This window comes from Eptesicus fuscus, chromosome 5, assembly GCF_027574615.1.
Source record: "Eptesicus fuscus isolate TK198812 chromosome 5, DD_ASM_mEF_20220401, whole genome shotgun sequence".
Lineage (NCBI taxonomy): Eukaryota > Metazoa > Chordata > Mammalia > Chiroptera > Vespertilionidae > Eptesicus > Eptesicus fuscus.
Window position 1 is genome coordinate 59,746,101 of NC_072477.1, and position 14,916 is coordinate 59,761,016.

A 14,916-nucleotide genomic window follows, 5' to 3' on the forward strand; every position below is an offset into this window, starting at 1 on the left:
GGACGCGTGCTGGCAACTGTACTCCAATGCCCATCTTGCATTTTCTTGTAGATCTTGATGAGTGTGCAACTAAGCAGCACAACTGTCAGTTCCTGTGTGTTAACACCATTGGCAGCTTCGCTTGTAAATGTCCTCCTGGCTTTACCCAGCACCACACTGCCTGCATTGGTAAGTGGGGAGGAAAGGACCCTATGTGGGAGATAGCTATTCCTTTAAGTTCTTCTGCTGTTGGAGTAAGAAGACAAAAATCTTGGAAAAATATGGGGGTACATATATATGTGTATGTGCATGTGAACAAGTACATGTGAGCAGTTACAGGCCTTTTTGGGTCTTTTCTAAGTGAATCAGCCGTCTCTCTTCCTTTTAAATAACAGAAAGAGAGCTTCAGGGAATTGCCCCCCGCCCCCGCCTTTACCTACCCTGTCTCTTACAGATAACAATGAGTGCACCTCGGACATCAACCTGTGTGGGTCCAAGGGCATTTGCCAGAATACTCCTGGGAGCTTCACCTGTGAGTGCCAGCGGGGATTCTCACTGGATCAGAGTGGCGCCAGCTGTGAAGGTGGGTAGGGCCCTCAGCTCCATCCAGCTGGTGGGTCCCTCTGAGGGGCCTGTGTGACTGTCAACACCTTCATCATCGTCCTCTATGTGACATCACACCTGAGCACCGGGGACACCCACCTGAAGACAGGAAAGGTTTTCCTGATTTGCATAGGGAATATAGTTAATAATATTGTGATAACTACAATGGGTACTAGACTTATCGGAGTGATTACTTCATGAGTTATATAAGTGTCTAATCTCTGTGTTGTACAATATGTAATATTGTATGTCAACTGTAATGGAAAACTGAATTTTTAAAAATATAGCTCAGAAAACAAACAAACAAAAAACAACAACTGTGGAATAATTTTTTTCAGGGTCAGATTTCCTTTGAAAAGGGCTTTCACTTTAGCACACATATAAATGTTGCTTCAGAGAACGCCTCTGAGACAAGTAGGAATGTGGCTTAAAGGCGACTGCACCTCCTTTTTCAGATGTGGACGAGTGTGAAGGAAACCACCGCTGCCAGCACGGCTGCCAGAACATCATCGGGGGCTACCGGTGCAGCTGCCCACAGGGCTACCTCCAGCACTACCAGTGGAACCAGTGTGTTGGCAAGTACTTTTCCTTCTGAGCAAGAGGAATTGCTCTAAGCTCCTAGGAGTCAAAATGCTGCTTTCTCTCTGGAAACTTACTTTTGTCATGGAAGCAACAAATATTCATTTAAAACTGCCCTAAGCCATGGCCAATGTGGCTCAGTGTTTAGAGGGTATGATTCCTGGTCAAGTGCCTGTACCTGGGTTGCAGGTTCAATCCCCGATCCTGGTCAGGATGCATGTTGGAAGCAACCAATTGAGTTGCTTCACATCAATATTTCTCTCTTTCTCTCTTTCTCCCTCTCCCTCCCTTCCACTCTCTCTCTAAAAATGGATGGAAAATATCCTTGGGTGATGATTAACAATAAATAAATAAATACAAACAAACAAATAAATAAATCCTATATAATAAAAGCCTAATATGCAAATTGACTGAAGGGTGGAATGACTGGTTACTATGACATGCACTGACCACCAGGGGGCAGACGCTCAACGCCGGAGCTGCCCCCTGGTGGTCAGTGCGCTCCCACAAGGAAGCGCTGCTCAGCCAGAAGCTGGGCTCATGGCTGGTGAGTGCAGCGGGTGGTGGCGGGAACCTATCTCGCCTCTGCAGCAGCACTAAGGACCCCTTGGGGGTTGTCTGCCTGTCAGCTTAGGCCCCCTCCCCACAGCAGGTGGACGACCCCTGAGGGATCCTAGACTAGGAGAGGGCGCAGGCGGGGTCCCCCACCTCTCTGCCCTTCCCCCCCCCCCCCCCCCCCCCGCTGCCCAGTGCACAAATGTCTTGCACTGGGCCTCTAGAAATAAAATAAAATAAAACTGCCCTAACTTGGTTGAAACCAGAGGGAAGATATAGCCTTCACAAAATAGCAAACTAAGAAAGAAATAATGATAGAGGACACTTCAAGGCATTTGAAATGAAAAAAATTTAAGTCAGTTTATGGGACTACCAATATCCCCCTGCCCTTCTGTTGCCTTGCTAGCCTACTCAGCCCACACTTGACTTCTGTAAACATCAGGGGCTAACAAAATCTACTTCTGACTAAAAAATATCAGCCAGCTAGAGGCCATTATGAGCAACTTTTGGCCTGAAGATGAAAAAGTGGTTCCATTCAGCTCTGCACATCTTTGGGGCAGAGAGCAAGTAGAGACACAGCAAATTTTTTTTCAGAATTGCTTAATTCTTTTGAAAATTAAGGAGACCCAAAGGCTCTCTCATTAAATTGAAATTATGTCATTTTTGATTGCACAATGTCACGGGAAAATAACTTTTTGTTGTTGCTCTTAATCTTCACCCGAGGATATTTTTGCCATTGATTTTTAGAGAAAGTGGAGGCTAGGACAGGTCGCTGGAAGGGAGGGAGGGGGAGAGAAACAGATGAGAGAGACACAGCTGTTGGTTGCCTCCCACATGCTGGGGATTGAACCTATAACCCAGGTATAGGCACCTGATCAGGATTTGAACCTGAATCCCTATCTTCCACGGGCCGACCCTCTAACCACTGAGCAACATTGGCCAGGGCTAACTCTTATTGCACATCAGAGAATTCAAACATGGTGAGTTTGGAGGGACCCCTGATCCACCTAGCAGCCTGAGCTCTTTGATTTCCTGTTGAGGAGCTGGAAGCCCAGGGAGAAGAGGGAAGTTGTCCTCACACAGGTTCTCTTGTGATATGTCTGGAGATAGAGCCCAAGGCCCTTAACTTTAAGCATCACAATCACTCCTGTTTTCACTCCAGAAGCATCTGTGACCTGTCCCAACTGCCACACTCTAGGGGAGCCCTCCTTAGCAAAGACAAGAGAATTCCTGGTCTTGTCTTTCATTAGGGAAGTGGGAGTGGCTGCCCTGCATTGCCATGCTTCACTTTACTCCAAACAAAGACACATCATTCAGTGTGTTTTCATTTGTCAAAACTGTGTCCCTCTCATCTGGTTTGATTTCTTACAAGACATAGTTTTCCAGAAGTGAGTAAGATTGGTTAAAATGACCCCCATGCTAGAGGAGTTTAGACCGCACGTGTTGCTGACCAGCTGTCTGGTTTTAATAAAAATGCCTTCATTGTTATGGGCTCAGGGAGATCTTGGGTTTTAGTTACCAAATTCTGACACTTTCCACAGACTTTCAGAGTGAGCTTTATTGGTTGTTGTCCTTGTTATGTAGACTCCTTGAATTAAATTAGACCTGGGTAGGGGGAGGATAAGAGAGGTGAGATCTACCACTCCCAAGCTTTTGCCCTCCTTTCCCTCCCTCCTCTCCCTACCTTCTGTCCAGGGATAGTAGAGATGGCCAGGTCATGCCCTAGTTGTCTGGGAATTCAACTTTGGCCCCATGAAGATCATCTCCTGACTGGAGTTATAGATAAATACGTTGATTAAGAAGCAAGAAGAGCCCTGGTCAGTGTGGCTTAGTTGGTGGAGCATCGTCCCATGCACCAAAGGGTTGCCAGTTTGATTCCTGGCCAGGGTACATACCTGGGGTTGATCCCAGTTAGAAGGTGTGCAGGAGGCAACCAATCGATGTTTCTCTCTCACATTGATGTTTCTCTCTCTTATGTCCCTTCCTCTCTCTCCCTAAAATCATTTTTTTAAAAAAAATATTTTTTTAAAAAGAGAAGCAAAAATAGGTTTGGGAGTTTTTGATGCCCAAAAGATACCAGTCCACACGTGGCTCATAATTCTTGAGAATTATAGTTATCCAGAGTGAGTGTTGCCTTGGGTCAGAATGGCTTTCCCAGAGCCATGCAGAACAGAGCAGATCTCTTAGACCAGCCCAGCCTGAAGGTCACTCTCAGAGGATGGATGGGCTTGGGACCAGGGGCCACTGGATTTCATTGTTTTCTGAGAAATATCAAACTTCCAGCTTGCAGTTGGAGTTGGCCCATTTTGACCTAGAGAAAATGAGTAAAAGAAAGCCCATCCTACATTTTGGAATTCTCCCAGTGGTTCTTCATGCCACAGCGAACACTATGCACACCAAAGGCTGACAGCTTTTATTTTCGAGGACAGGGTGAGTAGGTCTCAATCTGCTTTTAAGGAGTATTTTTTGGAGACTCTAAGGCTGTCTCAATAAAATTAGAATTGTCCCTTTTAATAAAAAGAACAAAACCCTCACCAATTTAAGAGCCAACAGAAAGAATAAAATAAAGATTTGGGAGTGTAGAAAAATTCCTTGTGGAGCCCTTTGCTCCAGGTGCACAAGGTGAAAAGGTCAGGAAAAGTGCAAAGCATGTTAAACAAATTGTGGTGTTTGTATATTGATAAAAAAGGGTGAGTGCACTGAGTATTGTCAAGCTGTAAATACTGAACATTTGCCAACTTCTTATCTTAATTTGTGCTCTACTCTACTCCACCTCTCCAACCCCGATAAGCAAGTTTAATTTAAACTTTACTAGATTCTCTGGGAGGGAAAAATGTAAAATAAATAGGAAAGGATATGAAAGGGGAGGGGAGTTCTTAACTGAAATTGATGCTCAAAGTGCAAAAGGACTTTAGAGATGATCTAGTCTGACCTTATTCCTAATATACAAACCCTACTCCTACCTCCCTGGTCATCCAGGTTTGATGTAAATGCCACCTTGAAGGGCACTCACTTTCTCCCAACGTAGGCCAATCTCTATATAGAAAACATTAATTCTTAGAAATGTCTTTTTCATAGAGAATGAACTTTTCCTCCCTCTAACTTCTTTTTTAATATATATATATATATTATTGATTTTTTACAGAGAGGAAGGGAGAGGGTGAGTTAGAAACATCAATGAGAGAGAAACATCAATCACCTACCTCCTGCACACCCCCTACTGGGGATGTACCCACAACCAAAGTACATGCCTTTGACTGGAATTGAACCTGGGACCCTTGAGTCTGCTGTCCGATGCTCTATCCACTGAGCCAAACCGGTTAGGTCCCTCCCTTTAACTTCTAACCATTGCTCCTATTTCTGCATCTTAGGGAAAAACACACCATGACAGGTCTTTCCCCACATATACCTATGCCTTAGGGATTTTATCAGTCACTAGAGGCCCAGTGCACAGATTTGTGCACTGGTGGGGTCCCTCAGCCTGGCCTGCAGGGATCAGGCCAAAACCTGCTCTCTTATATCTCCCAAGGGGTCCTGGATTGCAAGAGGGCGGTTCTCGGGTGACTCACCCCAGAATCGGACTCCCTCCTCTCTAGTTCAGGTGCATCACCTGAGAACCCCAGCTGCCAAATCACCACAGCTTGGCAGCTTCTGTGTTGAGCGTCTGCCCCCTGGTGGTCATTGCACATCACAGCTACCAGTTGGACGATCGAGTGGTTGGATGGTCGCTTAGGCTTTTATATATCTAGATGGTCCCAGCAGGAAACAAATGGCTGAGCCCAACCAAAAGCACAGGGCAAGGGAGAGGAGCCTGTCGATAATCTATAAAGGCGAGCCTCCTGGGAATGAGAGCAGGTGGGAAGTCTGTAGACAGACGTAGAGGGGCAAGGAGAAGACATCTAGTCCAGGGATATTCTCTCCATCAAAGTAAACACCCTCAGTTCTTCATTCACTCTTTGGTGCCCATGGTCTCCATTGGAGTCTATCGCACACCTCATCTCTAATTTAACATGTGGGGGGAGAACACAGGGGCATATTTCATTATTTCTGTTCTAAGAATCTTGGAGCTTAAGTGACCTTAGGTGGGTGCTTGAGAGTCCTTGGATAGTAAGGACCCTCAGACAGACTCAGAGCTAGGCACTGAGTCATTGCAGGCAGCTCAGTGCCTGGCTTTCTCATTATGTATCGACTCCCTCTTCCTGTAACCACACACTGGAGAGACAGAGAGAAGGAGACAGAGAGGAAAAGAAGGGAGGGAGGTAAGGAGAGAGGGAGGTAGGAAAAAAGGAAGGAAGGACAGAAATATGAATATTATGTATATATGCAAGCATGCTGCCCCCAGTATTTTTACCCACCTATTTTCCTAAATTGAAAAACACATATTTTCTTAGAAACAATATTGTTCTTTAAAAATGAATGAAAAGACATTTCTAAGAATTAAGTTTTCTACATGAACCAAATAAGGCAAAAATAATTGAAGGAGAAAGGAAGTATGATTTTAGATGGAGGTGAGTCTCTGGAGAAACATCGTGGCATAAAGGAAAGCATGTGGTTGCTGCAGTCAGACAGACCTGGGTGCTGGCTCCGCCCACCGCGGTTGTGGGATTCACAGGGGCTTTGTGAGCCTCACGGTCTTCATCAACAGGGATTATAATACCTCCCTCCCATGATTGTTAGGAAGGTGAAGTACATGAATGTGAAGCACCTCGTCTCCCATATGTCATGCAGCAGGCATCTAATAAGCGCCAATTACCTTCTCCCTCCTCCCTTTTATTGGAAGTATTTGCTAAGTGAGGAGAAGGCCAGTCTACCTGCATTGAAATGAACATCCGCCTAAACATGAGCTGTAGCAATTAACAACTGCCTTGCCAGCAAGCTTCCAACCTGCCCTTCAGAGGCAGGTCTACAAAAATATACTGGAGGTTTCAAAAAAGTATAAATTAGAAATAATGAGAAATTCGAGGTTTTCTCCCTTCCTGTTGACTTAAGTTAGATTTTTCCCCTGCTTATTACTATCAGACTTGGCAGGTCCCTGTGGGCAGCCGGTCTGCACCATCTGTCTCTCTTGTGGGTTTTCCAGAATTATTGCTCAAGAAGTTTGCACGCATCTCTTCCAGCCATACTTAGTGTTAGACACGGCCCAGACTCTCGGGTGGGAGTCTGGTTTGGATAAGGGGGACCCATTCAGAGATGGGAGCGGACATACCAGAAGGTACTATTCATCCCCAGCACAAGCACTGGGGGGGCTTTTGCAGATTTTTGAAAAGGAAGGCCAAGGGGGGCAGACACTTTTAGCAGGTGTCAGCCCTTGCCAGCCCTGTACATTCTGAAAAAAGGAGATGGAAAAGCTACCTCCAGGAATGGGCTCGGTCTTTGCTTTAGAGACAGTCCTGCCGTTGCACAGAGAACCGCGTGATTCCTTCCCTCTCACCCTCAACCCTGAACCTTAGCTATGAACCCGCCTCATGGGGTGCTCAGGAACATACTACTGTAGGCTTCCAGTGAAAATCAGAGCCTGTCAGTCCTCAGAATGCCCTGCTCTATTGCCCTCCACCCGGTGCATTTGACCTTGTCGAACACATTTGTTCACCATATGGCAAAAGCCCACATCCATTTCCATATCTTCCTCTTGTTTTCCTTTTCTCATCCCAGACACCTCTACCCGCTTCAGCTTCCTGAGAGCCTGGCCGAGGGCCAGCTGGCCAGCAGCCAGTGACTTGACCCAGACTCCTCGATAGAAACCTCTGGCCGGTGTCACATATGCCTTGTCTTCTGGTTCTTCCTGCAGATGAAAACGAATGCCTCAGTGCTCACATCTGCGGAGGAGCCTCCTGTCACAACACCCTGGGGAGCTACAAGTGCATGTGTCCCACTGGCTTCCAGTACGAGCAGTTCAGCGGAGGATGCCAGGACATCAACGAATGTGGCTCCTCCCAGGCCCCCTGCAGCTACGGCTGTTCCAACACTGAGGGCGGCTACCTGTGTGGCTGTCCACCGGGTTACTTCCGGATCGGCCAAGGGTAAGCACTGCTACTTGCCGTCCTGGTTGGAGGCTCTCTCACTGGTAGTATAATGCAGCATATTTAACTGTTCTCAGAGAGCAGAGTTATACATTTTATAACCCTTGAGTTAATTCCAGTTAGCTCCATAGAGGCTGTAGGTTATTTTGTGTGAAAGGGGGCAATCTACAGTTCTGAAAATGTATAGAAATCAAACAAAATAGTCTATCTCATTCTCTATCTTGATCTACACATCTTGTTGGAAAGTGATTCATTTCTCAGGAAATATGGGGGCTGACCCATGACAAGGCTGGGCTCACGTAGCACATTGTTGATTCCCTCTCTTCTTGGGCAAGTAGTATTCTGTCCTAAAATGCCATCTTGCCCAGTGCCTAGTAGGATAAATCCAAAAGATACCTTTTGCGTGGTTTTAAAGTATATTTCACATTTTAGACTTAAATTTTACATTAAAATGACCAAAAAGGGTATTAAAATGAGAGTTAAAATCGTTATTACATTTTCCAGGTAAAATATTTCACTGCATTGTATGTATGTGAGTTGGGACAGGAAAGGACCTCTTTTTATTTTATTCAGTGCTTTAAATTGGGTGGCAAGTTTTCAAAGGTTAGGTCTTTTTCCCTGCCGAGTTCATCCAGACTTGGACGTCTGTCAAGTTTTGGCTATCCTGTGAAGGATCTCAAGTTTTAATTTTTTAATTGGGAACACACAGACATTAAATGTGCAAACACTCATATGCCCTTGCACAGACACATATACACCCCACACACAAAGTTAGTTACATATTTCCCAACATACACATACATGTATTTGTCAAGTTATCTTAGTGGCCTTGGATTTCTTGACACAAATGGCAAGCAATTCATTTTGGGTCTGTGTAGACTTGAAGGCAAAAGAATGCTTGACGGGAAGCACACAGAATGCCAGCCATGGGACACAAATTCCCAGATGTCTGTGTCGGCTCTCAGGAAACTCATTCTTTTTAAGTTTAATGCCAGAGCCATTGTCCCAGCAAAAAATTGTGAGACTCCACACTGGCTTCTGGCCACTGGGGCTTCATAGTCACACTTCTTGAAAGTGGTGTTCCAGGGATATGAAAATCCTGGGAAAGAGTCCTGAGAAAGGAACCAAAGCCTGCAAATTTGGGGTTTGCCTGTCCATAATGGAATCATTATGTGAATACACACACACACACACACACACACACACACACACACACACACGATGAGCATTTATCATTTCATTCATTGTTATTGTTTCTACACATTTCATGTTGCAAGATAAAGAAAGAAGAAAAGGAAATGTATTGGGCTCTGGCAGCATTGCCAAAAATGGTAGGAATCTGTGTATTGAATCTTACTGATTGAGAGAGAGAAAGAGAGAAACATTGATTTGTTGTTTCACTTATTTATGTATTCACTGGTTGATTCTTGTATGTGCCCTGACCAGGGATTGAACCTGCAACCTTGGCATATCTGGATGACGCTCTAATCCAGGCGTCCTCAAACTACGGCCCGCAGGCCACATGCGGGTGTTTTTGCCGTTTTGTTTTTTTTACTTCAAAATAAGATATGTGCAGTGTGCATAGGAATTTGTTCATAGTTTTTTTAAAACTATAGTCCGGCCCTCCAACTGTCTGAGGGACAGTGAACTGGCCCCCTGTTTAAAAAGTTTGAGGACCCCTGCTCTAAACAACTAAGCTGCCCGGCCAAGGCCTATATTGAATCTTAGCATAAAAGAAGATGGGTTATAAAGAGTAGGCCAGCTAATACAGAAAAAGAGATAAATAATGTATGGTCTACATTTTGACCCATTATACCCATTTATATATAGTTTTGGCTTCTCTATGAATCACTAGAGGGATAAGACCAGGCCCCCAAAATAAAGATTCTTTTTGAGTCATTCAGATATTTCAACACATTTTGAAAGGGGAGCCTACCAAATACATTCCAAGTGGCCTATGAAATAGTAAGCAGAATAAGAAAACAAGGTACTTGTGAAACATGCAGGCCTCCGTCCATAATTTGGCTTTGATAACTCAAAGGCAAAGAAAAACAGCTGAACTAGTTCTCTCTTGGGCAATGGGTTTGTTTGTCCAGCCTCACATGAGTCAGAGCCAATGGCCCTAGTGGTTTTGAATGACTTGAAACAATTTCCCACAGTTGAGCAAGCTTTGTTACATGGGTTTTATATATTGCATATCTTCCCAATTTATTTCTAAGTCAGCCTCAAGTATCACCTAGAGCTTTCTCCCTACCTTCAGTAGCTTCAGCCAGAGTAAGAGATCAAATAATAGGAGAGATTGCTAAGAAGCTGGAGCTATGAAGGGTGGTGATGGTGGCGGTGATGGAAGTGGAGGTGGCGGTGATGGTACCCATTAGCTGGGAAGAGGGCAAGGAACTGAACAGTGATGTCTTACACTTTTCTCACTCCCGTGGAACCGATTTCATAAAAAGAAGACTTATTTAACCTCCCAAATTGCATGGTCTTTCCAAGACAGGAGGAAAACAACACTCCATGTCCCTTCCCCACGTAAGTACAGCAAATCAGCGGCCGCATTAGGCTTGGGGAACAAAGGGGCAAATCAATATTCAAAATAGAGCCCTGAGAGAATGGAGAAAAATCAATAAACTAAGCAGCTGGGAGTAAGAGGTCAACCACAGAGGACTTCAATCTGGTTCTCAGAACCGTCCAGTCACCCAATGGACATGTAATCAAGGGCTGAACGTCGCCAGGTTTCACCAGAATTCTCATATCACCTCCCTATGACCCGCTTCTAATGACAAATGTCTATGCTCCCTTCCCATTCTCCCACAGGCACTGTGTTTCTGGAATGGGCATGGGCCGAGGAGGCCCAGAGCCACCTGCCAGCGGAGAAATGGATGACAATTCCCTCTCCCCAGAGGCCTGTTATGAGTGTAAGATCAACGGTTACCCGAAACGGGGCAGGAAACGGAGAAGTGCCAATGAAACAGATGCCTCCCACATCGAGGTGGGTACAGAGTGGTGGCTCCTGATGTCTTCTGTTGCAGAAGGGCCTTCCAGATTCCTGTGGTTTCCTCTAAGGATGCTCCAAAGTGAGCAAAGTCTCCCCAGGGAGAAAATCCAGACATTCCCCGAGCTCTAGGTTGCATTTTACAAGAGTGTGTGGGGCTCTCTGGACTTTCTTGCTGCTTTTAGGGAGTGGCCATGCGAAGGTTTTCACATACTTGCTCATTTCCTCTGTCTCGCCAAAAAGAAAGTCCAGCACCCACCCAGAGTCTGCTGAAAGGACAAGGTCTGAACCAGGACAGCCAGTGGGCAGAATAGTGAAGTGACATAGTGCTTCCTACACAGGGACGCCAAGTTCTGAAGCTTGAGGCTGCTCTCCTGAAAAGAGCCATGTGGAGTGTGAGGGAACTTGGATTCTAGACAAGAACAACATGGAGCTCAGGCAGCCTGGTTTTCTTTGCCTACGGCTGCCGCAGCCTTTCAGTCAACTCAGAAATGCACAGATACTCACCCAGACCTCTGGCTCCCGGCCCTGAGAATCTAGCACATCTGGTCCCAGAGAGGCAAGCAAGAAGCCAGGTGCAAAGCATTGAATATTCGCAGATCATCAGAGTCAGGAAGTAGGTTCATAGGTGTGTCCTTCAGAGGGAATGGTTTTGCATCCGTGAACAAAATTGAAATAGACTGGTTCTTTCTTAAGCATCAGTGCTGTAATGCATCCGCTGTGGTTTAGGAAATGAGATAATCTTTAGAAAGAAAACAACCTATTAAAACAGTGGTTCTCAGATTTGAGTGTGCATCTAAATTATCTCGAAAGCTTGATAAAATAGATTTCTGGGACACACCCCCAGGGCTTCTGGTTCAGTCACCCTAGGGTGGCACTGAGAACTGGCATTTCGAACAGATTCCCAGGTGATGCTGAGGCTGCTGGTCCAGGGACCACACTTGGAGACCCACCACATTAAAAGACCTCCAAATACAAGTGATTTCAAGCTGACCTTCTTCTTGACATAAGTTTAATACTTTTAATATTATAAATATGTGTGAACTTAACACTTCTGTGGTTTTAAAAATGTGTTTTATGAATATGCTTTTTCAATATCGTTTATACAACCTGAGAAGAAAGTTGTATCAGTGTGAGAATCACGTCACCTTTCCTTTATAGTGGGACACAAGTGCCTTATCTACAGTTTATGTAACACACAGCATGTGTCTTTTCAGGATCAGCCAGAGAAAGAAGCCAATGTGAGTCTTGCAAGTTGGGACGCTGAGAAGATGGCCATGTTCGCTTTCAATATTTCCCACATCAGCAACAAGGTCCGAATCCTAGAACTCCTTCCAGCTCTCACAACTCTAACGAATCACAACAGATACTTGATTGAATCTGGCAATGAAAACGGCTTCTTTAAAATCAACCAAAAGGAAGGGATCAGCTACCTCCACTTCACGAAGAAGAAGCCAGTGGCTGGAACCTATTCATTACAAATCAGCAGCACTCCACTTTATAAGAAGAAAGAACTGAACCAGCTAGAAGACAAATATGACAAAGACTACCTCAGTGGTGAACTGGGTGATAATCTGAAGATGAAAATTCAGATTTTGCTTCATTAATTCACCATCCAGAGACCCAATAATTAAAAACCAAAGATAGATAGGTAGAACTGAATTTCCCCCCCCCGCCCATCAGAATTTTATATCATAGGTACAATCTTTCACCAAATCAATTTCTATAAATAAGCACTATTCTTGTATTACCAAAGCAAGGTACAGGAGACTACCCTAGTTCAAAACAACCACTTTCTCAGGCTTCTCATGTGTGTAGCTAAGCTACCTTGACATATGTGTTGATTCTTGAAAACTGGGATGTGTATTTCTACTGGGGGCTGGCCATCCACGCTCACGTGCCATCCTTCTAGCAGACATACAGGAATGTGCTTTCAATTGTTGGACTTCTATTTTTTTCAGATTTTAAAACTTTGCTTCTCCAAATAAAAGTACTAGGTTGGCCATTTCTAATATCTACTTGGTGCTAGTAAATTCTCAAACTAGATTCATAAATGCACTGTAATATTTACACAACTTAGAAACCAAATTCCAAGTATTCAGCTCAGATACTTCATTAATTTCAATCAACCAAAGTTAGTTCCGTAGCTTATCTCAGTTATGAGTATAATACATTACATGTAAATTAAGTGTGTGTATACTGTAATCGTGCTATTTTTATCATTGAAACATTTATAAACTAGAATAATAATACCCTTAATGTGAGGGTTTGTAATGGTGCTTTTTAAGACCAAAGACTTGTTAAGTGTGTACACCAAGTGGTATTGAAGTTTCTGTGACTGGCCCGCACGTGCACGGAGGTCTGGGAGGACCAAGAAACAGCCTCAGCAGCCAGAACATCACCGGTGCATCCTTCATCACACCTGTGCCGTCTGCCAAGATGACCCTCGGTCATTCATGTCCACGAGGGGTCCATGTCATAAATGTCACAATAAAACAGTCTCTTCTTTTTTTTTAGTGTACCCCTTGATTTTGTGTTCTTGCATGGATGTGGGATTGGAGGGGCCATTCTGGAGGCTAAATAAAGTCTCCTGAATTTGAATTATCCTGGGTCTGTTACTTACAGCTTCTAAAGGTGCCAAATGTATAACCACTGTAAGCAAACTTAACATATTTGAGTCTCTTGTTTCATAATTCACTAAAGTCTGCAGCGTTATTTCTTACCAGTGAGAGATTTAGATTGGAGCATCATTTCTAAAGCATGACCTAATTACTCCGGTGACTTTTCAACTACTAGATTTAAGTGCTTTAAAAATCTCAAGTATAGTCATTGTCTTAGAGCACATGCATTTCATTACAAAAGATTTATCCTGCCCCTTTCCTCAAATATATACACAGTGTTGGCAAGCCTTCGGTGTTCCATCCCTCTTTTCCCCCTAAACATCTGTTGTTAGTCAGTACTAGTCTAATTACAAAGGGATAATTCCAAATTGAATCCAATTGAAGGCTATTAATCTTGTTTTCTGAATGTCATAATTTGAAAATGCAGTTTTATTTTAAGTGCAATATTGAATAGTTAACAATTAAGCTCATTCCAATGATATGAAATGATTTTTAAAATACCAGGAAGGTCAATGGTAGTGAAAATAAAGGAAAGTGAGATTGCCACATGAAAGGAGAAGAAACCATACAGGACTCAGACAAATCCTCTCAGAATCTGCGGACAGCTAAGGAAGATGGAACAGGCATGTTCCAGAAGACAAAACCAGGATTATTTGGAGTTTAGTTCAGTTTAGCACCTACCTGCCTCATTCTGGGGCTACCCTCTGAGACAACCGATTTCCTTGCAATGTGGTGACATCCCTGTCACTAGCTGGGTGGTTTCGGTCTAGGCATAATGTCGGTCAATGGACAATGATGCTTTCTTCTATCTGAACATTTTTAAAAATATATTTTTATTTTTTTAAATATATTTTTATTGATTTCAGAAAGGAAGGGAGAGGGAGAGAGAGAAACATCAACGATGAGAGAATCATTGACCAGCTGCCTCTGGCACGCCCCACCGGAATTGAACCTGGGACCCTTTAGTCCACAGGCCAAATGATCTACCCACTGAGCCAAACTGGCTAGGGCTACCTGAACATTTTAAAGTATTTTTCATATCTCTTATTTTGACATCCAAAAAACCTTGCTCAGAATAGGTGCTCAATAGAGATGAGTCGAATGAGTATTTTGGAAAGGACTTGTATCTTGGTTAGGAAGTTAAATTTATGACTCAAAATTTCCTTCTAACTGCGCCTATGGCTCTGTGATGGAAGTGTGCTAAAATTATTAGGGAAGAATATATAGCATATGGTAAACGACAGTTTGCAATACGGAAAATGTCTTTGGTAATTTAACCAGAACTGCATTATATTCAATAACGGATTTTCTTTTTAACAAACAACAGAAGAAAATAGAGTTGGCACATAGTAGATCACTTTGATATTTTTAATAGTCTCAGTCTGGATTTTATTTATTTCAGAGCCAACAATTTTCAACGGCATATTTTCCATGTTTCTGACTGTAACGAAACATTTTCCTCATTGTTCCATTGTAAATATTCCTCTTGTTGGAACCACCTTAATCCTGAGACTTAAACCTGTACCTTTTAATTGTTTGTGACCTTTCAATTTTACTTTCAATGATT

General features: G+C 43.7%; 1 protein-coding gene across 1 annotated transcript in view; it reads left to right on the forward strand.

Moving 5' to 3' along the window:
• The window catches only part of FBN1 (fibrillin 1), a 233,037-nt gene extending 219,799 nt beyond the window's left edge, over positions 1-13,238 (forward strand). The window contains exons 60-65 of the mRNA XM_028147684.2: positions 52-168; positions 434-562; positions 1,038-1,157; positions 7,505-7,736; positions 10,551-10,725; positions 11,946-13,238. Coding sequence (XP_028003485.1) covers positions 52-168; positions 434-562; positions 1,038-1,157; positions 7,505-7,736; positions 10,551-10,725; positions 11,946-12,335 — 1,163 coding nt within the window. The 3' untranslated portion in view covers positions 12,336-13,238. The remainder of the gene's footprint in view (positions 1-51; positions 169-433; positions 563-1,037; positions 1,158-7,504; positions 7,737-10,550; positions 10,726-11,945) is intronic.
• The last annotated feature ends 1,678 nt before the right edge of the window (positions 13,239-14,916 follow it).